General features: G+C 36.1%; 1 protein-coding gene across 1 annotated transcript in view; it reads right to left on the bottom strand.

Moving 5' to 3' along the window:
- LOC134058192 (ephrin type-A receptor 6) overlaps nucleotides 1-22699 on the bottom strand; it is a 363450-nt gene that overhangs the window by 315189 nt on the left and 25562 nt on the right. Inside the window, exon 2 of the mRNA XM_062515303.1 lies at nucleotides 21095-21159. Within this exon, the coding sequence (XP_062371287.1) occupies nucleotides 21095-21159 (65 nt within the window). The remainder of the gene's footprint in view (nucleotides 1-21094; nucleotides 21160-22699) is intronic.

The raw sequence follows: 22699 nt of genomic DNA, 5'->3' as shown, positions 1-22699 counted from the left end.
ATGGGTCATGCTTTAACAATATCTCGAAATAAAAAATGGAAATAAAATTAAAATATTAAAATACAGCAATCCACATTACATTTCTAATCTATCTATTTCACCCAAAAGCATTAGACCAGCTAAAAATTTTGTTACGTAGCCCATGCTGAAGCACTATTTTATAGTATTTTGTAATATATATATATATATATTTTTAATTTTAAGGAGTTGAAACCTTTTTTCCTATATGGGCCAAATGACTTCCACGTTTTCTTTCAGTCAGAAATACTCATGCGAAACTTTTGTTTTGAAAAGACCCCCTAGTAAAAGATCACATCTTACTTATGCTCATCTATTAAATATGTTTGCACTTGCAAGTAATCAGTTGAAGAGGGGAAATCTTTATTGAGAGGAATTCAAATTAATTCAGCACCTTTCCCTGCCAATGAGTTTCTTTTCCTCTGTGAGCAGAGATGTGACTGCTGTTTGCTGTGGCTGAAGGAGATCTGAAAGCAGCTGCTGTAATTTAAAGCTGTTGTGATGTGCACGTTTTGCCTCTTGACCCTTTATTCCTGAAAGTCTCCATCCCAGTGCTCCAGTTCTGAGCTCCACGGGATGTGCTCTTTGCTGTGGTCACTCTTGTCACCTATCTGCAGATTTTCCTTCAGTTTCCTTGGCCTCTGCTGAAACCAAATAACTGCTAAGAGCTCTATCAAACTGTGTGCAGAGCTCTGCACTTGAATGTAGGTTTCAGGTGAAATATGGGGAAAAAAATAACTTTTGTGATCCTGTGAAATAGAGAACTTTTCACATGCCACTGATCTAAAGGATTAAGCTACAGAGAAAAGGCTCTACTATGATAGATCAGATGTTTTGATTAAATTTTCTAACCTCTTGCAGTGAAACCAGGTTTCCTGTAGAATTGTCCAGAGTTTTCCCTGAAAAAAAAGTCCCCGTGTAAATTCTTGCTATAATAAATCTTGGTTTTGAAATGTCAGATTAGAAATCTGAGTGTGGGATCAGTGATTGCAGGTCTTGTGGAAAGGCAGATCATTATATACAATGTAATGGTGTGAGAATGGAAGAGGGAAAAAAATAGCATTAACCAAGATTTAAGCGCTTCTTAATTCCAAATGTGGGTCCACTACAGGGTGACCCTGAGGAAGCTTGCAGTAAGATAAGCCACTTATTTTTTGTTGCATTTCCCAAATAAGATTTGATCTATTTCATGGGAAGAATTATCACCAGCACTGTGCTCACCTCAGTAAGCCTGAAAGGTTAAAACCTGTTTGCTTTACAGAAATACCAGGTAAACTGAACCCTTCTGGAAGGCAGGAGAGGAATGCATCTCCCAGAACAACTACAGCTCTAGCTTCAAGGTTCTCATCTTCCTGCTCTGGAGAACTGCCTGAGAAACTCAGAGAATTAATAAAGGTAACAATAATCCCACAGAAAATCTTCCTAGCTGATGCTCCGACACAGAATCAAAGCCCACAGGGTAAGTATCACAGCCTCAAACTTGAGATTATGTTGCAGGGAAAAAACCCCAGTTTTATGAGGTTATAGAACATAGAGAGAAATTCACTCCATCTGGGATTCACCCTTGTCAGGAATTCCCTTCTGTGATGCTATTTACAATCAAAATGGCAAAAGCATCTTCACTTGATCAAGACAGAGACACTACAGCTTTACACCTCAGATTCAGTCCTGTAGCACAGGACAAACCTTTAAGTGTCAGGTTTTAGTTTTCTTCAGTGCTTGCACTTTGCATCTTTTGCCTTCCTTTATATGACAGATAATGAATACAAGCTTTATATCAAGTCATTTTGATAAGGAAAATAAAAGCCCAAAAAGGTCAATGATGTTAGCTAGGAAATGTTTCACAAAGAAGGGAAAAATAAGCAACTTGTCATTTGTTAAAATGAGTTGTTTGTTCCCAAATGCTGTTGGGTCACTGGGTCAAAATCCATCACTGTGTGTATTCATTCAGGTATCTGTGCACCTTTAAGCACGACATGTCACTACATCACATAAATTTAATAACTTTTACAGTGGTAACACAAAGGTTGATAAAAATGCTGTGCTTTCACCTAATTTTTTTTTTTGTTTGTTTGTTTGTTTTAAGTCTGGAGCCAAACGAAAAGAGAATAACTGACAAGAAATGTCCTTAAACAAATTAAAATTAGTTGATGTAGGCAGAAATATTTTTCTTTTTGATGTATTAAATGTAGAATCATCCAGGCTGGAAGAGACTTTGCAAAGTCACCTCTAGCTCAAACCAGGATCAACAGAGAATTCAAACTACACTGCTCTGGGTTTTGTCCAGTCAGGTGTCAACACCCTCCAAAGATGAAGAATCTTCAGATTAACTGAAATTGAGCATTCTAGTATCTTACTTGTATGTCAATAATGGCCATATAAATGTCACGTTTTACATGTAACTTATTCCTTTAATTGAAAAAAAAACCAAAAACCCAGCATTTCCAAGTGTCCAGCGGTATTTTTGGTAAAATGAAGTTCCAGTATCCATGTTCCCAAAAGAGTAATTTTAATTAGAGACATTATTTTTATTCCTTGACCATAAAACTTTAACAGGTTAATATTTATCTGGATGGACATTTCTTGATGCCAGCTTTCTTTCCCAACAAGGCAAACTGATCAAAATTCAATTTCCTGGTAGAAAGCATAATAGGTAGTACAGGCAGTTAATTACTTTGTTGATGGAGTCACTTTTCAAAAGACAAGGAGAGTTTCTTTGTTTGAGGACATAATCAAGGAACAGAAGATAGTGTCTTTCTTCTAGAGCACCCAGATCATCAGCATTCATCCTAAAAGAACTTCCTGTTTTTTTCTCAAGACTCTATTTCTAGTGCACCTGGAAATGTTTTAGTGCTCTTCCTGTCATCTTTTTGTAATCTCTGTTTTTTATGGTTGGGGTTTCTTTTTCATATTGAGGGTCTCATGTGATGTTTCATTTGCTGGTTCCCTTTTTTGCAGACCAGCAGAATAATCTGGAAAAGATTCCTTAGCCTCCAGTTCCTTACTGGTGTTTCCAGTGGACTGTGATTGGTTTGATAAATGCTCCCAGTATTTTCATGGCTTCTAATGACTTTCTTAGGAGAGCGATGAGGAACAAATTGTATGAGTAAACATGAGTCATAATAGAGAGCACAGTGTTTCATAGATTAAAATAATCTTTCTATTTTGGTTTCTTCAGAAGATTCAGCAACAAACTGATGTGGAATGGGCTGATCTTTTCTTTTGGAATCATGCAGGCAATAATATGCAAGACTCTTGTTAAATATGGAGAACAGAGGGATGTGAAATGAAAGTACTGCAAAATAGCTTTTGATTTGTGGCACAGTCGTGGGTATAAAGAGAAAAGACACCCATCACATGATTTTTTGGTGCTTGCCTTACAAAATGACCACAAAATCCATTATGCTTAAGCAATTTCTCAACCAATGTATTTTGCAACAGTAATACACAACACAGTATTTCTATTGGTTAACACAAGTAAAATCACAAACACCTAAAATCAGACTAAAATATTTAAAATTTCTCAAAAACCTAAATGCCAATATAATAAAAAATAATAAATCTTATAATAATCTTGGAAAGATCCCACACCTACAAAGAGTCTCTAGTTGAAACTATGTTGGTGAACTTCTTTTTTTTACATATGACCAGAGTTTTCATTGTTCACATATGCAAACTCTCCACCTGAATAATATCTACTACATAAAAGCAGACTATTTCTTTCCACACTTCCTGACCTACCTACTCTACATAGTTTAACGGACCACAATCCCACCACTCCACAGAAATGGGAAATTTTTATAAATTTGGTATTAAGAAGGATTGTCATCCAACAGACGCAGACTGCTTTCAAAACTGCCATTATTCTCTTCTCTTCTCTTTCCCTTCTGCGCTGTCAATTAACAAATTAAATGGAGAATTTTATCATTCTCAATTCCCTCCATTGATTCAACTTTTTATGTCTCAACAGTCTAAAATAAGGAACGTTTCATGACAGTAAAAGGCAGCTTGTCAAAATCCTGCCCTGCAAGGTACGTGCAGCTCTCTCAGCCTATTTCTTGCAAAATTAGTGGTCTTTTTTAATCTCATCATGGGAATATTGGTAATGTTTTTTTTTTTTGGTGCTAGGACAAGGATACAAACATTTGCACTTATTAAAATTTGTTCTGATTATTTCATCACCTCTTAAATTTATCAGTAGGCCAAACTTCCAAATCTGTAGCTACCCCCACTGTGCTCAAATCAACTGGAGTTACCTGCCAAATGATCCATTTTACTGAAAATCGGAAAGATTTCTGTTGTGCATTTTACCACCTCATCTACCTGAAGCAATACTACATTAAACATTTACTATCATTTTTATTGATTTTTTAATACAAATTGTCTCCCAAAAAAGCAACTTGTCTGTCAAATTTATTTTGAAAATACACTTAGCTATTAAGCTTTGTTGAAAATAATATTGTAGCAAAGCATCATTGTGTACTTCACAGACCAATGTATTCCACTGTAAACTAAAATATTTTGACTATGACTGTCTAATCTTTGTTGCATCAGTTTTACCAGTATCCTATGTCACTTTCATGCACTTTTGTATTACTTACACTGACTATCTTTAGTTGCTTTTCTGGCAATTTATTTATATTACACATGTAATTCTTCTGAAGCACTATGGATACCTGACATACGTTTGGCCTGATGTGCTGGATCTGCTTTACCTGTCAGACTGAATAAAAACCAGAATCCTGATATATTACTCTATTTGGTAATGAAGTCATACATAACACCAAAAAGTAACAGCAATATATACAGAGAAAAGATGACCTTGTCACTCATACCTTTAAAGAAAATATTTTATTATCTGTTGACAAGAATCTTTTTACATTAGGACTGTTTTTTCTTAGTTTTCTTTTTCTTTTCCATGATGTCACCTTCGAAATCCCTGTGTTACTACTTCAGCGCAGATTTCATCATTTCAATAGAGTAGTGCCAGCCTAGTTGTCAACATCCCTGATTCTTTATTCTCAATTCTTGAACATCTGTCCAAACCCAGTTGTTTCCAATGATTCCTGCATGAGACACATGCAATACTGCCTGGTTAACATGGCCTAAAAAGGCATGCACTGTCTCACTAACTCCTGTTCCTTGAAGGGGTTACCATCATCTCCAGCATAGCTTTCATGCAAACAGTCTTGCTAACTAACAATCTAAACACATCTTTTTTTTTCTCCAGAAGTTTCCTAGGCAGCATTTTAGCATCCATTTGCTGACGTCTTCTTAACACAAATGCATAGTTGCAATAAAAAAAGCATTTCAGACTTAAAAAGTAGATGCTATCTACACAGCCTCACTGTGCTAAAAGACAAACAACTCTCTTTCCAAACAGTTGCTATTTGGGAAAGAGCACATTTGTTTTTCAATATGTACTTGCATAGAGGAAGGCCAAAAGTTATGTTTCAGGGGCCCTGGCCAGTTTTGCATTGGTTTGAATTAGGTTGTTTTTTTTTTTAAGGGTGTGCAATGCTTTACAGATACTTTATGTATTGTACTTGTTTAAGGTTTCAATGTTATGAACATGAACATAATAAAAAAGCCCCAAGTCCCAAACCATTTTCAAGTGATATAGCATTGTCAGATATATATATATAAAATAAACATACATAGGCAATAAAAAACCCTCCCAGGTAGCCTAATTCTGATGATTTAGGAGACTGGAGCAAATCTGCCCTCAGTGTTTGATAAATGGATTCATCTCACTTCAAAGGCTGGCTGTAGTTGAGGGTATTTTAGAGATGCTGGTGGAAGTTTAAAAATGGAGGCTACATATTTAATTACAAGGTATCAATATCATAAAAAAAGCAAAATTTCACTATTGACTCAGAAAACAAAATCCTAATACGTTAATAAATGAAACACTTTGGTATTAAATTTTGCTAGATATGGTTTGTCTTTTTTTTGTTGTTTAAAGTCCATTAAACTGATGTCACCACAATTTCTTGGTTGTCCCATTTTCCAACTGACCAGCTGTCAGTTCCTGTTTCTGGACAGATTACAAATGCATCCCAGAACATGGCAAAGTGAATGCAGAACAGATTGAACACCAAGGGGAATCTGAGCAATGCAACTAGCAGAGATGAAAATGCTTGCAAGCCTGCTGACAGACTGGAAGTGAGGAGAAGCCAAAGGAACTGGAAAGTGCAGCCAGAAAACTTGTGAGACAGCAGATACAAAAAAGCCAGACTTGTAATAACTTGAAAAAAAATAGTTATTTCTAAAAGGCAGCACAAGAAAGCATGATCATAGAGAATGATCTACAGATATTCATATTAGATATCATTACTGCTATTAACAGGTCCCCAGCTCGTTAAAGAAATACTCTCTGCATTTAATACAGTATTTTAATTAAGCTGTAAATAGTCATGGCTACCTAAAACATTGTGAATTTTCTGCTGGAAACTGAATTTAATTATCTGTCCACAAAGGAAACCAAAGTAGAAATGTGGCACGTGTCCATCACTCCTTTATTCTTGCCTAATTCCAGGATTCACACAGCAAAATATCTTCAGTAGTTTTGTTTAGTGCTATTTTTTCTCCTAGTTAGATGAAATCTAACTACTCTTTAACAAGGTTTGGTATCAGATAAATGAAATATACCTTCCCATTGGTTGAAGAATAATTTCCTTGTGTTTGGGACTCGAGAAAAATGCACAGCATTTCTACAAAGGACAACAAAACAAAACATCCTTCGTAATTCTCAAATTAGAATCAGATTCTAAGGAGAGAAAATATTTTTATGTCAGTTGTCTATAGATTGTCTATAGACTGAGCTTCCTTTTTAGAAGATATGTTCATAAATCAATTCCCTTAAGAAGGAAATACTTGGTACTTAATTTTCTTTTAAAAATGTATGGATATGGAAATGAATTTTCAGCTACAACTTTTTATTGAATTCTCTTGTCCTTAAAATGTCTGCCCTTCCAGCTGCAACATATGAGTTCCTGTGGTAAAATGCTGCAGATTTCTGACAAAATGTTCTTTGTGAACCCCCCATTCAGGGTGAATGGAGAGTTGGATCCGTGGATGCAGACTTTAAAAATTAAGTGCACTATGAGAAACATGCCTGAAACTAAAGATACAGGGGTGGTTTTTTTTGTTTTTGTTTTTTTTTTCTTTTTTTTTGTGGTTTTTTTTGTTTTGTATTTTTTTTGTTTTTTTTTTTTTTTTTAATATGAACAGCTCCCCTATTACAGTGTGCTTCCTTCTCTGACAGGAAGTGCAGTAAGTAAAAAAGTCGATAACATTTAGTTCCCTGTTTTCATATGTATTTCACTCTTTAAAAGGATGTTTAAAAAATCCTGGTATTAAAAAGTTGCTGCTTCAAATATTGTATCAGTTGGCATTGGTTGTGGCATTACTTTAGATAAAATAAGATTCTGAATAAAAGTTTTCTTCTTCTAATGCCACATTCCAAGGGTAAGGAAAGTAAACATAAATCATATCACACAAAGCGATGAGCTTTACAGGAATGTGTTTCCCTTTCAATATGAATCACACAGGATCTAAAAATTGTTGAATGCCACTTCCAAGGAATCCAGGTGGGATGTAATGAAGAATTTTTACAGCTCTGTTCAACACTCTTTACATGTTCCAGGCCATGTATCATTCCTAAAATTTAAACATCTTTGATGTATCAGTGCAAATGTAAAAAGATCAAAAATGAGAATTAAATATTCAGTTTTTGTAATGAAGTGAAATTTCAAGAAATCAAAACCTAGGGGAAAGAAAAGCCAAAGAAAACTGCCAAAGTAACTGAAAACTGTACAAAATACCCTCAGAATTGCACAGAAACAATTTTCAGTAATCTCCAGAAATATTTCTGGTGTCTTTTATATCCTTGACCTTATTCTTAAACCACAAGTAAGAAGCTAATCCATTTCCTCTTCACTAAAATCACAGAAAAAAGTGATTTCAACAAAGTACTTTGCTTCTTAACATGTGGTGTAACACTTACTGCATTTTTCTTTGAAAATATTACAGTTCTAGATAGCAACTACAACAGTTGTATTTAGTTTTTAGCTAAGTTAGAAGTTTTCAAAAGTATCCTCTACTTGATTTTTAACACAAAATCTTAATAATATACTTTTCCATAATTTTACAAGAACCCAAATTATAAAATCTTGTTTCGCCAGCATATATAATTAAATGTTTTTAGCCTCTATACAACTTACATATCAGCAGGATGTACGTTAAAAGTTGCACACAATTATAAAATTTCATTGAAATATTCACTGAACAGTAAAGTGCTAGGAGATTTTGGACAACGGTTCATATAAATATTAAATCCTTATTGTACTGCTCTCAAAAAACTGTCCACTCTCAGTTTAAATTTCTGTTGTGACACTTTCCATTAGCTGGTAGCAAGTGAACAAAGGCAACCAAAGGAAGGCTGGCTTTTTTAACTTACTCCCAACACATCACTACTAGTTGCTTTACTTTGTGAAGAGAAAATACAAATAATGGTAATGAAAATTTTAAAAAAAAATCTTTTTTTTTCAATGGAACAGTTGAAGACAACATTTTTCCGAGGCTGCAAGCCAAATAAGCTTTCTAGGCCTCTATTCTCTCTGTAACATAATGCAGTTGACTATAACCATATATGTAAGTTACTGCTGTTATTCTGTTTTTGCCATTTTACCAACCAAAACTACAATTCATTACCCTTAGTAAATGCTCCTGTGCCTAAATTTCTCTTCACTGAAGAAGCTCTGTTGTATCTCTGACTAACCTTAACTCTGTGGACATAAAACATGTGATGAGAATTTTAAAAAGCCCTGCTAGATACAACAGTACTACCCAAAAAGTCATAAATATGATATCAGTGAAAAACCTGCCTCAACACTTTATAAGGATTCGAGCTTTACTCTTACACAAAATTTATCTCATTGCTTGTGATTAATTTGATATCCCTTTATTTTATTTTATATTCATTCATAACTTTAAAATACATGCAGGAAGTGACAGTACTCCAAGGGAGTCTCGAGATATAAAATTTAATAATCACAGATTATAAATGATCTTTAGCTCAGGGAACCAGGTTGTAGATTCAGGATGATTCCCAAGAGGAGGGAATATTCAGATCAAAGCCACTGCAGTAACTCTCAGCCTGTTATCCTGGCTCTTCTGCAGCAGCCAGAGCAGAAAATCCTTCAACCTTATAAACAGTCTTCAGAATATAAAACAAAAAAATTATGAAGAACGAAACATTTTCCCTCAGGAAATTTCCTGCACTGACCCAAGTGGGAAAAAAAAAATTGATTGTTTTCATCTACATCAAGCACTGATTGCATACTGTGGGTAAATCAGTAAGACTTGAGATAAAGTCGAATTTCTCATTTTACTGCTACCTGAAATACATTACAGAGAACTAGATTTTTTTAGTGAGGTGGTTTGCTGCATGTTTGTCTTAACAAACTACTATCTACTACACAAATGACTAAAGATATACAGTATTCTGCAGTTGTGAAGTGCTTCTGGAAGAATTGCTCCGTTGCATTTTTCTTTCCTGTTACTCTTCAAGAAATGTGCAAATTTTCATAGAAGCTCAGCTTTCTCTTCCAATTGTTTTTGATGTTCTGTGTTTTTGATGTTTTGTATTCTATTTTTAGAAGCAAAGGGAAAAACGCCACAGCAAAAGAACCTCGGAAATTTAATGCTGAGATAGGGCACCGAATGGACAAATTCAAACACTGGGTTTTACTGAGCAGCACAAAGAGTGCAGTAAATTCCAGAATGTGCTGTGAGCTCAGAATAGGTCATTGTACAACTCAAGTGGGCCAGACCTAAGCACGTGCAATCCTAAAGGAGTGTGGATCTTCTTGCCCATCTCATGTTCATACACAGTCACGACTGTATATATAAAACTCATGTGGCTGCACTCTGTAGAAATAAGCAGCTTTTGAGCTGACAGCTCAAAACTACAGCTGCTGGAATAGTCCTGCTATATTCCATTGTGGAGAACTGAAATACTGGGAAAACAGCATGTGTTTATGGAAGGATTCTCTTCAGAACCCTGCTCTTAAGGCTCTGTCTGTGCTGGTGCAGTGCCAGGGCTGGCTCACATCTGCTTTTTCCCCTAATTGCTTACATCTATGATTATTCTGAAACAGGATGGCTACACGAGGCCAGTTCCTTAGAAAATCTGAACACTTTTTTTAAATTTTAAACTTCACTTCAAATGGAATTCCTCTACCTTTAAAGATCAACATGTTAAAGTGTTTTTGCAAGGTTAAGTTTTAAGCGATTCAACTACACGAGTAAATAACATTTTAAAAAATCAAAACATAACAAAACAAAACACAATACAAAAAAACCCCAAACCATAAAAATAGACTGTCAAAGGAAGAACCTCATTAGTTTCTGGATTTATAGACTAAAACCTGTTCATTCCCCAGTCAGAGGCTCAGGTAAGAACAACTATTTAAAATAGCTTTGTGGAGATATCCATCTTCAAAGCCAGGGCATAGATCCTGGTTTATTTAATAGCTCAGACATAATTTCATTAGCTGTGCATGAAGTGCCTGTTTTGAATTTACATGTAGACATCTTATTTGCTTTTAAGTGGTTTGAAAATATTAATTTGTGCTGGCTGCACAATGCAATTTGGTACAAAGGCCTCAGAGAGCTTTTTCTCCCGAGACTGGCGTATTCACAGGAACAAGGCTGTGCAGAAACAAAAGCAGAGTTTCTGACAGTACTCAGGTATAGGGTTTTTTCTCCTTAGGTAAGAAATTCTGCCCTTACAGAGAGCCTGTTGGTGTGGATTTGGTGCTGCATTGAATTGGCTACACCACTTGTGGCTCAGGTGGTGGTTTTGTTGGATTCTGCAAAAATCTCCACAGTTTTGCTCCAATGGGCAGTAAAAAGAGTTGCCCAAGACCTTCAGCTACAGGTGAAGCTCATGGTCCTGTTCACTGCCATAAATCAAATACTGCATTACATGGAGTAGCACTGTTATCAGTTATGGCAATTCGTACACTTGATTTTACCCCAAGGAATTCCAACACTTGAGCTTCCAAGAGGAAAAGAACAAAGCACATGGGATTTCATTATATCTCTTTAGTTTTTCTTTACAGATGCAATGCTCAATATGGGCAGTGGGCCTTCTATCAGGAGGGCAGAAAGCCTGAACTCAAATGAATTTGGGCAGTAAGAGCAGGGGGAAAGAAACTGAAACAGTAACAGCAAAAGCAAGACAAATCTTGATGCAACCACATGGGCAGTGAAAGCAATTGCCCTTAGTTATTTTGTCATGGAATGAAAAGCTAAAGCTAATCCCCTTAGCTTTCCCACGTGGAAGTGGAATCCAAAACTAATCCTTTTACAGTAGCTATACCACATGAAATGGGGTGTTGAAACAAATCCCCTTAATCATCATGGCAAGAATCAGGGAGCTAAAGTCAATCCCCTTAATAGCCTACATGACAAAGGGAATCAAAGAAATCTCCTTAGTTAGGCTACTGTTAATAATGAACTCTATCAAGCCTTTAAATACTTTGATATGAAATTATTAGTAGCATTCTTCTGACATGCCAAGCAGCAACAGGAGGATGCAGAAACACCTGTGGTACAACACTTCTATCCAATTTTTATGGCATTAAAAAGTTCTACTGCTTACCACTTCATGACCTATTGGTCATAGGCATAATGCAAGAATATCCATCAGCTGAGAGGGAAAACAAAATGTTGGGAGTTTTTCCTTAAGAAAATTTAGAAATTGGGAGTATTCCTTACAGCATGGAAAGCTGATGAAAAGCACTAACAGACATGGAGAGAAATCACTGAACAAGGCCATATTGAGCATATCATCACATTTTTCAGCTGTTGTGTCTGCTAACTTAAACTTTTTTTTTTCACTTCCTCTACAATATGCCCAGCTTTTAACACTACTAGGAAATATAAAGTAAACATTATTTGACTCCTTAAAATAAAAAAAAAAAAAGGTCAGCTACAACACCTGTGCTCTTCTAAATGCTGTTCTACATCTCATCAGCCCTTGTGATCTTTCACTTTATTTCTGCAAGTCAGGTATTATGTTTTAAAATCCTAGGATAGCATTCTTTTGATTGAATACAATGGCAGAGGATTATCCTCTTAAATCTAAAATGTGGTTATAAATTATTATTCCGAAATACATGGATTTTATACTGGGTTTCTTTCTATTTTGTTCTCCATGGAATTATGATTCTTAAAAATAATTATGTTTCCTTATTTTCAGCCAATAGACAGATATACAAACTATCTATTTTCCACTTTTTGAAGTAGTTTGGTAGGATTTTGTGAAAAGTATCCAATTCTGCTAGGATTGCTAACACAAATACATAATCCATGTGGTAAAGGCCTCTTGTACCCACCTGGATCCCTTTGCAGGACATTAAATTGTGCGAAAATTACTGTCTGAAGTGTATCTTCTTAAATCTGAAGTTTATAATTCTCTGCATTTTGAACTAGCAATTGCAGCACACTTTATTTAGTTACCTGTTCTTCAGAGAAGGGTTTTCAAGTTCAAAGGCTGTACCAGGGGTTTGGGCATCTACTGGCAGAGAGGGCAAAGTAGAGGAGAATTTCTTCAACAACCACACTTCCAGTCCAGCTGGAGTATTTTTTTCTCACTTGGTGAGATTTCCAGTGAAGCAGAAAAACTATTTGGACACTGTATTTTCATCCTGGCAATGGTTAAAACTCCTGGAACCCACAAACATCCTAAAATCCTATCATTTAAAGCACCATCAGAACATAAATGATTTACTGCAATTTGCAAACGGGACTCTTTGTGCCTAAGTATGTAAAAGAGGCTTAGGGAATGCTTCAAGCCTGATAATCTGCTTACTTCTCCGTAATTTAAAAAATTCATTCCATGTATTCAAACATCTGTAAAAGGTCCAAAAGTATAGTTGGCATAGTTTGGTTTTTGGGTTTTTTTTAGCTTTCTTTTCTGTTAAGTCCAAGCAAAGGCTTCCAATATAAGGTCAGGCTACTGCAGATCCTTAAGAATATAGCAATTCTTTGGTTTTTCATTACACATAGGAGATGCACTTTTAAAATAGAAATTATTCCTGGCACTAAAAATTATAAAAAGAAAGCAGCAGTTTGGTTAGAGTTTCCCTAAATACTGAACACAGCATGTAAATGAAAAGCAGCAACTGGTCATGAGATACTGAAGCATCTTCTGCTGATGCAAATTTTACCTTCCCTCTTGGAAAAAAAAAAATTGTGGCTTAGGAACAATTCAGAGAGCTTTCTTTTCAGAATACCTAGATAGTTATCACCTACTTTAGCATTTATGAGACCGTTTCTTAAGCACACAGGAATTTCAAAGGGTATTTCCCAAGAGCTCAGTGCAGCAGTTCTGCAGTCTCTGAAAATACAGTGGTTCAGATAAAGACGTGTTCAGTATGCACCTGATATTTCCATAAGTATCGCTCTTCTTCCAATTTACTTTGTTCCAGCTTTTCCTTGATTTTTTTACTGAGGGCAACACCCAGTTTGTCATTCTTTCTTGCTCCATGTGTCTGCAGAGTGAAGGCTGAATTATAACAGAAAATGTTATATTTAATTTGGAATATATATCTGAGTGAATTTTTTTAATTTCAGAATACTTGCATGACAGAAGCCATAAAATTCTGGAATCCGACACTGCTGAACTGATACCCAACAGAACTTAAATCAACCATTCTTCCTCCTTCTACCCACTGTGTTTTCCTTCTCAAAATACAATTCCTTCTCTAAAAAAAAGAAATAAAAGAAAAAAAGCAAGAATGTATTAATTTTCATGAAATTATATTTTTTCTTCTTTTTTTTTTTTCATTTCCTTACTGCCCTTTTTGGTAAGCCAAAATACTGTAAACTCCTGAATGCAAGAAATGAATGTGCAGTCTGCACAGACTTAAAAGTTATTTTTTGTGCACTGAATGCATCAATGTGCAACCCATGCACGGTACTCTTATTTACTGAAATTTTCAACCAGTCTATTTAAGAAAATAATAATACAGAATCAGCATTCATTTTGTGAGGGTGTACAACTGAAAAACTTAAATGTTTACTTAAATGTGCTCCACCAGTTAGAACAGTTCTCACCCCTAAACTGAGAAACTTAATATAATAAGAAACTTGTAAATAGAAGTACTGCTGCTTCTACTTTTTGCCCTCTTTTGCTTTATAATACATAGTATACATTGAAAAATAATCAATATATACAATAAATTTTGCCTTTACTGGTAGTATATATGTACACAAGACTATTTTATTAAACAGGAATGGAAAACTAATGAAAAAAGTATATGCAACATTACTATCATCAAGTTCAGATTTACCACACAATACACTAAAAAGACAATAAATTGCATTTGGTTGAGCAGTTCAGAGACTTCTTCTAATGCTGTGCTATTACAGATTATATATGAGCTGTAAGTATATGGCTGTTCTGTACTGGAGCATGCAAATTTGTTTATAATCCTCCTCCAGTATATCTGCTTCCCTGTAAGTGGATTGTAGGTTTGTATTTAGGTTTTGTTTGTTTGGACGTGGTTTTTTTGTTTTTTTTTTTTTAATTTTGTTTTTGTTCTTGCTTTTTTTGGGGGGGGGAGGTTGGGTTTTTGTGGGGTTTTTTTGGCTTTTTTTTTTGTTTGTTTTTACAACATGACATTATTTAGACTAGGAAAGGTTCAGATCTATGACTCCACAGTGGCAAGCACCAGAAGGCCCAAAATGTGTCTGCAATATCCAAGTAAGAACATGGTCATGTTCATGGTATTTAGTCAAGCCTCTGTGGTATATGCAATTAGATGTTCCAGACAAAAATAATCAGGATACTGTGCAAGTGTACGTACAAAAAAACTGAGGACGACAAATACTATTTCGTTGTAGTGCATTGCAAATTTTGTGTATTTACCTATTTCTGATGTACCATGATACCATAACCCTGCATCCATGCAGCAGACTCTCAAATTCCCAGCACAGCCACAGCTAATTCTGTGGCCCCAGGATTTTCCAAGAAAATTAAGATTTTTGCCATTTTATCAGGAAACACAGGCAAAACCAAAAATTTAGACATACACCAATCTACCTAGACACTGACAATTTCTGGGACATTCAGTTTTCAAGAAAAGCTTTTATGGTCTAAGAGATGGTCCTAAAAGAAGCATGCAAACTGGACTCTCACAAGCAAGTTGTCTCATATGAGCAATTCCAACTCCTCCAGGAAAGCTTTTGTAGATATTTTAACAGGATCATGGATATACTTAATTATTTAACCTCTGCAGATGGAAATTAATCTCAAAAAACTTACCCCTTGATTTAACCTTTTTCCTCAAATAATGACTTGACTGTCAAAAAGGATTCTGAATATGGCATTGCAGAGGATGATATCTGATTATGCCCAAATTACAGCTCAAATACGTGACTGCGAATATTTTTTCTTAATGTCATCTCTGTAAATTCCCCACATTGTGTGAAAATCTGATTTGCTTCCTTCCCTTCCCTTCAACCCTGTTAAATGTTCTGACAGCTAAATCCCTACCTTCTATTAAAGATCTTATTAAAACCACAGCCTCTTTAACACCTCTGAAATTCTGCTGGTGAGCTTTCACAGATGTAACTATGTATCTTTACCACAGCTGAACTGCTGTAATAGGGAGAAGAACTTAGACTTTTGGAATTTTTTTTTCTTTCTCAGCAAACATCCCCAGTTCTTAATTAAAACTTCGCTTCTTGCTACTTCTGCAACATCTCCCCAACACAGCTGCAGTTCTCTGTTCCACAGGCTGTTCAGAGTGTGTCCAGGTGGCCAAGGAGGCCAACGGAGCAAGAACAGTGTGGCCAGCAGGAGCAGGGCAGGGATTGTCCCCCAGTACTCGGCACTGGTGAGGTCACAATTTGAATCCTGTGTCCAATTTTGGGCCCCTCAGGACAAGAAGGATATTGAGGGGCCGGAACGTGTCCAGAGAAGGGAATGGAGCTGGGGAAGGGTCTGAAGTGCTATGAGAAGCCACTGAGGGAGCTGGGGGGGGTTCAGCCTGGAGAGAAGGATCATTCTCTACCACCACCTGAAGGAAGGGTGTAGCCAGGCACAGCTCGCTCTCTTCTCCCAGGGAACAAGTGGAAGGATGAGAGGAAATGGCCTAAAGTTGCACCAGAGGAGGCTTAAATTGGATATTAGGATTTTTTTTTTTTTTCATGGGAAAGGTTACCAAGGATTGGAACAGGCTGTTCAGGCACACAGGTGAGTCCTCAACCCTAGAGATGTGTGAAGACAAGTCAGTGTGGCACTTATGGACATGGCCTAGTGGTGGACTTGGCAGTGCTAATTGACAGTCAGACTCAGTGATCCAAATCATTTCCAACCCAAATGATTCTATGATTTCTTTGGAAGAAAAGTGAAACACTTTCAGATAGATGTCTTTTTATGGTATTGTTGTTTTATCCTGGTAACTCTCATACAACTTGAATTTTAAATATGCTTACTGTGTCTGTCTGGGACAGAGTTAATTTCTTTCCAGCTGCCTTTTGATGACCAAAACAATGCTGAGAACATTCAGTTGTTTTGTTTAGGATGTAAATATTAAGTATATAAATTTCCTTATATTTATAAATACAGTACAAAGAAAGTCTGCTTAAGAAAAGTTAAAAATGTTAAGTATTGTAGAAGAATGTTCCAAGACATAGTCCCCCCCAGCCACTTTCTGAGATACAAGTTAAAATATGAAGGTGAAGTTGGATGCAGCTGCATTGAAAGAAATGTTTGCAGGCTGGCACAGGAAATCCTCAGTGCCATCTGTGAAAAACAGTACGAAGCCATTCAAAACTCTTGTTACCATAAACTACAGAAATGCCTCCTAATTAGCTAAGAAGCAGCTAAAAAATGAATTGTTGATTACTGCACATATTGTAAAACAATTATTTTAACTGAGAGGCTAATATAAACAGTCTGGTAGGGAAAAAACATCAGTCCTTTCACAAGATTAGCCTCAAAAACTTCGTAACACAAGAAGAACAGTAACACTGCAGATTAGAGACAGTTACTAAAAAAACTAAAAATTAAGTCCCCTATAGAAGGAAGATATTCAAACCAAAATTATTTATCTGGATAAATCTATAGGAAAATCACTAATTGGTAAGGAAACTGTTCAAATAATTGTGGAAACTGAAGTACTTCTATCACTCACAGAGCTGTCAAATAATTTAGAGGACTTCTAGTAGGTTCTTTACTGGTGAGGCCATACATTGTATCTACTATGACAAGTCAAGGTTGCTTTTATAAGTCTCTTCCACAGGTAAGTGTCTCAGAGCTTTGTGCTTCGAGTCACCCTGCCCTCCTTTTAAACTGATTTTTGGAGTGGCTATGCACAAGTTGGGCTTGTTCAGCCTGGAGAAGAGAAAGCTGTGGGGGGACTTTACAGCATCTCCCAGTGCCTAAACGGGGCCACAAGAGAGCTGGAGAGGGACTTTTCACAAGGGTATGGAGTATGATGAGGGCTAATGGCTCTGAACTGAAAGAGAGGAGGTTTAGGTTGGATATTAGGAAGAAATTCTTTCTTTGTGAAGGTGGTGAGGCCCTGGCACAGGTTGCCCAGAAAAGCTGTGGTTGCCCCATCCCTGTTCAAGGACAGACTGGATGGTTTGAGGTTTGAGCAAGGTGGTCTGTGGCATCGTGCCCACTGCAGGGACTTGAAACTGGACAATCTTTGAGCTTCATTCCAACCCAAGTCATTTTATGATTCTATGGCAGAAATTTATCAGGTCTGGACAGGCCCCCATGGCAGCAGTCCCCAAACCACAGCTTCTGAGAAAACTTTGGTCACAAAATTGTGTTGCAATGATTAATGCAATGGCAAATAAATATTTTTTTTTTTTAAAGTTACATTGAAGACAGAAGGAAAAATTCCACCAACTGCAGTTGAACAAGGTATGTTATTGTATTAGTATTACTGCTAATGTGCAAATGAAGGTTGTGAACACTGCATTTCAGTTAGACTTCCAGGTTTTTAAATTTCTTTCCTAGTTCCTAACTGTGTCCTCAAGGTCAGCAAACTGACGATGGTTAGAACGCTGCATTTTGCTTGTGCACCTGAGACTGCCCTCTAGCTCCCATTTGCATCCTCTTCTGAAACACATGAACTGGTGTCTTCTCTTTTTTTATACCAATCAAAAAACCCTCAAACCTCTGTTCTGTATTTTCAAGGTTATGGAGCAACAGCTTGATGAGTAAAGATCTCCTTTCATAGGGCATGCTTTTTCATAAATCAATCCATCATTTTGAACTATAGCCCAAAGAACAGAGGAAGTATCAGATGTGTCCATTATTAAGGTAGAAATTTTAGACAGCCATCACTGAGAAGCTAAACTGGAACTCAATCAACAAAAGTTGATGCTATTGACCTCAGAGGTATTAAATGTTTTATGCTGCATTTTCGTAGCTCTAAGCACTAAATTTATTACCTGTTCAAAATGCAAGGAAAAAAAATCTGACACACAAATAAAACACATTTGTAAGAAAAAAACATTGCATTCTCATGCTTCAGGAAGGATGCACAAATAACTTGGAAGAAAATTTAAAAACAAAATCACATATTGTATTCCCAAGACGTGAATAACACAGTTATCTTTGCAGCTCAATGACAACCAAAATTGCTGAAAGCTTACAAATGTCATATCATGAATCTACTATAAATAAAAAGTCTGAGAGGCAAAGGGTAAGGTTCTGCAAGTTCAGAAGAACCTCCTGATTTTTTTTATCCCACCTCAACATGGCCTGTTTAAAATCTCTGAGGTATAGTCAGTATTACCCAAATCCCAAGCATTATTATTTCAGTTGCTCTTTAATTTAATGAAAACATTCCTTGTGACTGAGTATGCCAGTAAATTAATGACTTCTGCTAATGTCACAGGCTCAAGAAAACCCATCATCCCATCCTCCTAGCATCAAAAATGTTCAGAAGAGCAGTAATCATGTGTCAATGACATTTTTCTTACACACATAAGCGCTACAGAAACACTTTAAAAAAGGTTTGATTAAAGTAACACATTAGATTTCAATAGTATCTGAACAAAAATTTCTTTCAAAAAACACCAACAATTCAAAATCTCACTCTCCTTCAGGAAACAAGAAAATTCTAATGTGCCCATCATGGGACAAAACAGATTCTTATCTCTGCCTTGATAGTCTCAATCACACCAATGATTGTGCCATATTCTGGATTATATTAGGATACAAGAGAAACTCAAATAAGGCAGCACAGTGGACATAAATCACCATCCCTGGAAGTGTTCAAAGAGTGTGTGAATTGTGGCACTGGGGACATGGTGAACTCGGTGGTGTCAGATAAACAGCTGGACTCAGTGACCTGAAAGGACTTTTCCAATGTAAAAGATTCTATGATTTTATGCTACAAACCACTTTTCTCCCTCATATTTACTCCAGCTCCTTTTTCTCCCAAACTACTTGGTACATTTTTTGGGAAATATTTTAATAATTGAATCCCAGGTCCTTACTGAAATGTAAACTCCTTTATGTATTCCAGTACATGCTGCCAGTTCTTAATATACAGCAGAGGTCCTGAGACACCCAAAACCCTGCAAAGCTATTGTTTAGGGTATGAATGATGAACATGAAGAAATACAAGTTATAATAGCTGTGTTCTAAATTAACTCGGAGTGCACATGCTTTTGTGCTTGTATGCTGTGGCTATTTTGGAGTACCTACAGCTTTTAAGAATTTACACAATAACTGCAATTATATCTTGTATGCTTTCCAAATGCACCGTGCACTTAAATGGAGCACACCCCAATGCTCAAGCAAAACATTCCTCATTGGATTTTCTCATCATGGTACATGAGAGTCCTAACTTTTTGCTAGAGCAAAAATTCCTTGATTCATTTCTCATTGTGGTGTACGACAGTATCTACTTTGTCTGGGATTTTTAAAGGAAATAAAACTTTCAGAATTATAACTCAGATTGCACAAGAGTGCATACAAAATGTAAAACACAGAACTATCTGTGAGAGATGGAAATTATGCCTAGGAATACAAAGAAAAAGAGTAATCCATAACGTTGAAAACAGGCTGAGATTATGAAATGTCATATTGCTTGAAATTCCTGAAGGCAAAGACACAGAAGGCATTTTATAAAAATGGATTATCAAGGTGCTGAGGGTAGACAGTCTCTACTTCCTTCTGGAACAGAACATGGCAAATAAAATGACTGAAAATGGAACAAGATGTTTCTCTCAGTATTTTCTGAGCTCATTTCAGAGAAGCAAGTAATTATATGCCTCATACACAAGAATCAAGAGATAATTCAAACCAGTATAAAAATAACTGATAAGCACTATGTACAGTGACATCAAAAATACAAGTTGATACAAAACATGTTAAATGTTCCAGAACAGATCATCTTACTTTAAAAGTGAAACTCCCAAGTGCCCCTGATACTCTGTGACATTCCTTTGCTGGGTAGAAAGAAAAAGAACATATTCTGAAAGTGTAGCCACTGGCAAAGCACTGATGGTTGAACTTTACAGCCTAAAAAAGCTGCTCTACCCCATGCTCACTGTCCCCAGGGATAACGGACACTATTAATGTTTTCATTTTTCTGATTTAGGTAATCCGATACCATATTATCATAGGCTAAACTCCATACTTGTTCTCACTTAAACCATAAAATTTTTGTTCCAATTTGCAAAACAGAAAATTATTTTTTCTTTTATTTCATAAAAAAGTAGTCATAACACATTCCTCCAGCATAGGAATTTTTAAATATGAAACTTTATGATGTGTAATAGTTAGAATTGGATTTAAAGTAAGATAGATACTTAGTATTCAGAAAAGCAAGACAAGAACATAATAATGTGTACTCATGTAATTCTTGCATCTGTAATTCCTACTCATTACATAGGCAGCTCCAGTCCCAAGAACAACTAAAATCTTTCAGACAAGTCTATATTGCAAAGTACCAGAGCCATTAACTTCCACAGTGTCAGAATGCCAAAATCCAGACCAAAAAAACCAAAATGGTGAGAGACTTACCCCATTTAAGGGAAATGTTTTCCATCCTAGTTCTCCGAGGGCAGTTGTAGTATCAAGTAACACAACTGAAAATGGAAAAAGAAATGGTGTTTGTGATTAGACACAGCAAAGTATTAAAACAGGAAGGACTGAACTTTCTAGATTAGCCAGGTTCATTTGGGCTTCCATGGCTTACATTTCTTACCTAAAAAATGTCTCAAAACTCATAAAAAACCCAAAATCTTTTGCAGAAAACATTCCCAAATCACAGTACACTACTGATATTTAACCATTAAACAATGCCTGATCAAACATGCACATTCCTGCAATCCCTTGCCTAGAAATCTGGAAAGTCTGCAGCATTAAAGCTAATAAAATGCAGTTTCAAAAGTAAGATTTTTTAAATGAAACACATCAACTTCCCAGAAATAAAATTATACAGTTTACAAACTGAGAACATGGAAAGACAAGCAAGTTCAACTTCCCTCCTGGATGGAGTATCAACCGTGCTAATCTGCTGCATATATTTTGCATCACTTCTGTCATATTCTTTTTGGGGTTTTGGATATATGATAGGATGTACATTATTTTATATTACAAAATGTTTCTGTGTTATTTCAATGTTCAGTTATATTAACTTCGCTTTTCACTTCCATTCACTGATGCTAAACAAAATACATCATAGCATGAGACATTTTACCCATAGGTACTACTGCCCTCTAATGGAATTGTTTCATCCAACCCTCTAACTTCAGAAATCTATATCAGGATTTTAACACGAAATTAAGTATTATACAGGGCAGTTAATTTTAATTACAGAGTTGGTGTGTTTTGACTGCTGAGTTCCTCCCAAAATCCCACTAATTCCAATTCTTCTTTGCATGGTTACATGACGAAGAGAAAATAATGACACAATTAATTTGAAACATGACCCCACTATCCAAACTTTTGTGGGGTTTATATTGCCATATGCTATCTTCCACCTCTTGTCTGTCCAAATAATCAATGTACAGCTATCTGTAACATGTTTCTGTAAAGCAGTACAGCAGCAGTGGAAGCCTGGTCATGTCCTTCTGCCTTATGGAAAAGGCACCTTGGCATGGACACTGAACTTGGCAAGCTGATTAGAGAAAACCTGACCCAGCATCTTCGCTTCTCTTTTGTACCAGTGACCCTCAGAGCTCCTCTACCTTTGAAGGGGTGGTGACTTTTAATCTGAAACTGAAGCTTGCTGTCTCGTCAACAGACTTACAGGCAAGTAAAACGCTCTACATAAACCACATAAAAGCTTAATGGTTTACATGAAAAAAATGATGACTCTTTAAAATATATTCAACAAAGGGGAGTATTCTGCTCTCCCCTTCTTCACCACTGCATGAAACTTTGTGAATAATGTGAGTATAAATTAATAATTTTTTACAATCACTATTTAACTTTTAAAAAAGGATTGCTATCCTCATTGAGACCATTGCTGTCTTCCACTTGCTTAAAAAGCTGTGATTTACAGCTGTCATAGTATTTTCTATTTGTGTCAGGATACCATGCTCTTGTGGAAGAGTCAAAAAAAGCATCTTCTCATTTGACACTTGATGCAGAAGTTTCCTGTGTAAAACTTCTAAGTTACAA

This window comes from Cinclus cinclus, chromosome 2, assembly GCF_963662255.1.
Source record: "Cinclus cinclus chromosome 2, bCinCin1.1, whole genome shotgun sequence".
NCBI lineage: Eukaryota > Metazoa > Chordata > Aves > Passeriformes > Cinclidae > Cinclus > Cinclus cinclus.
Note: the sequence above shows the minus strand (reverse complement) of the source record. Positions and strands in the feature narration are given on the sequence as shown.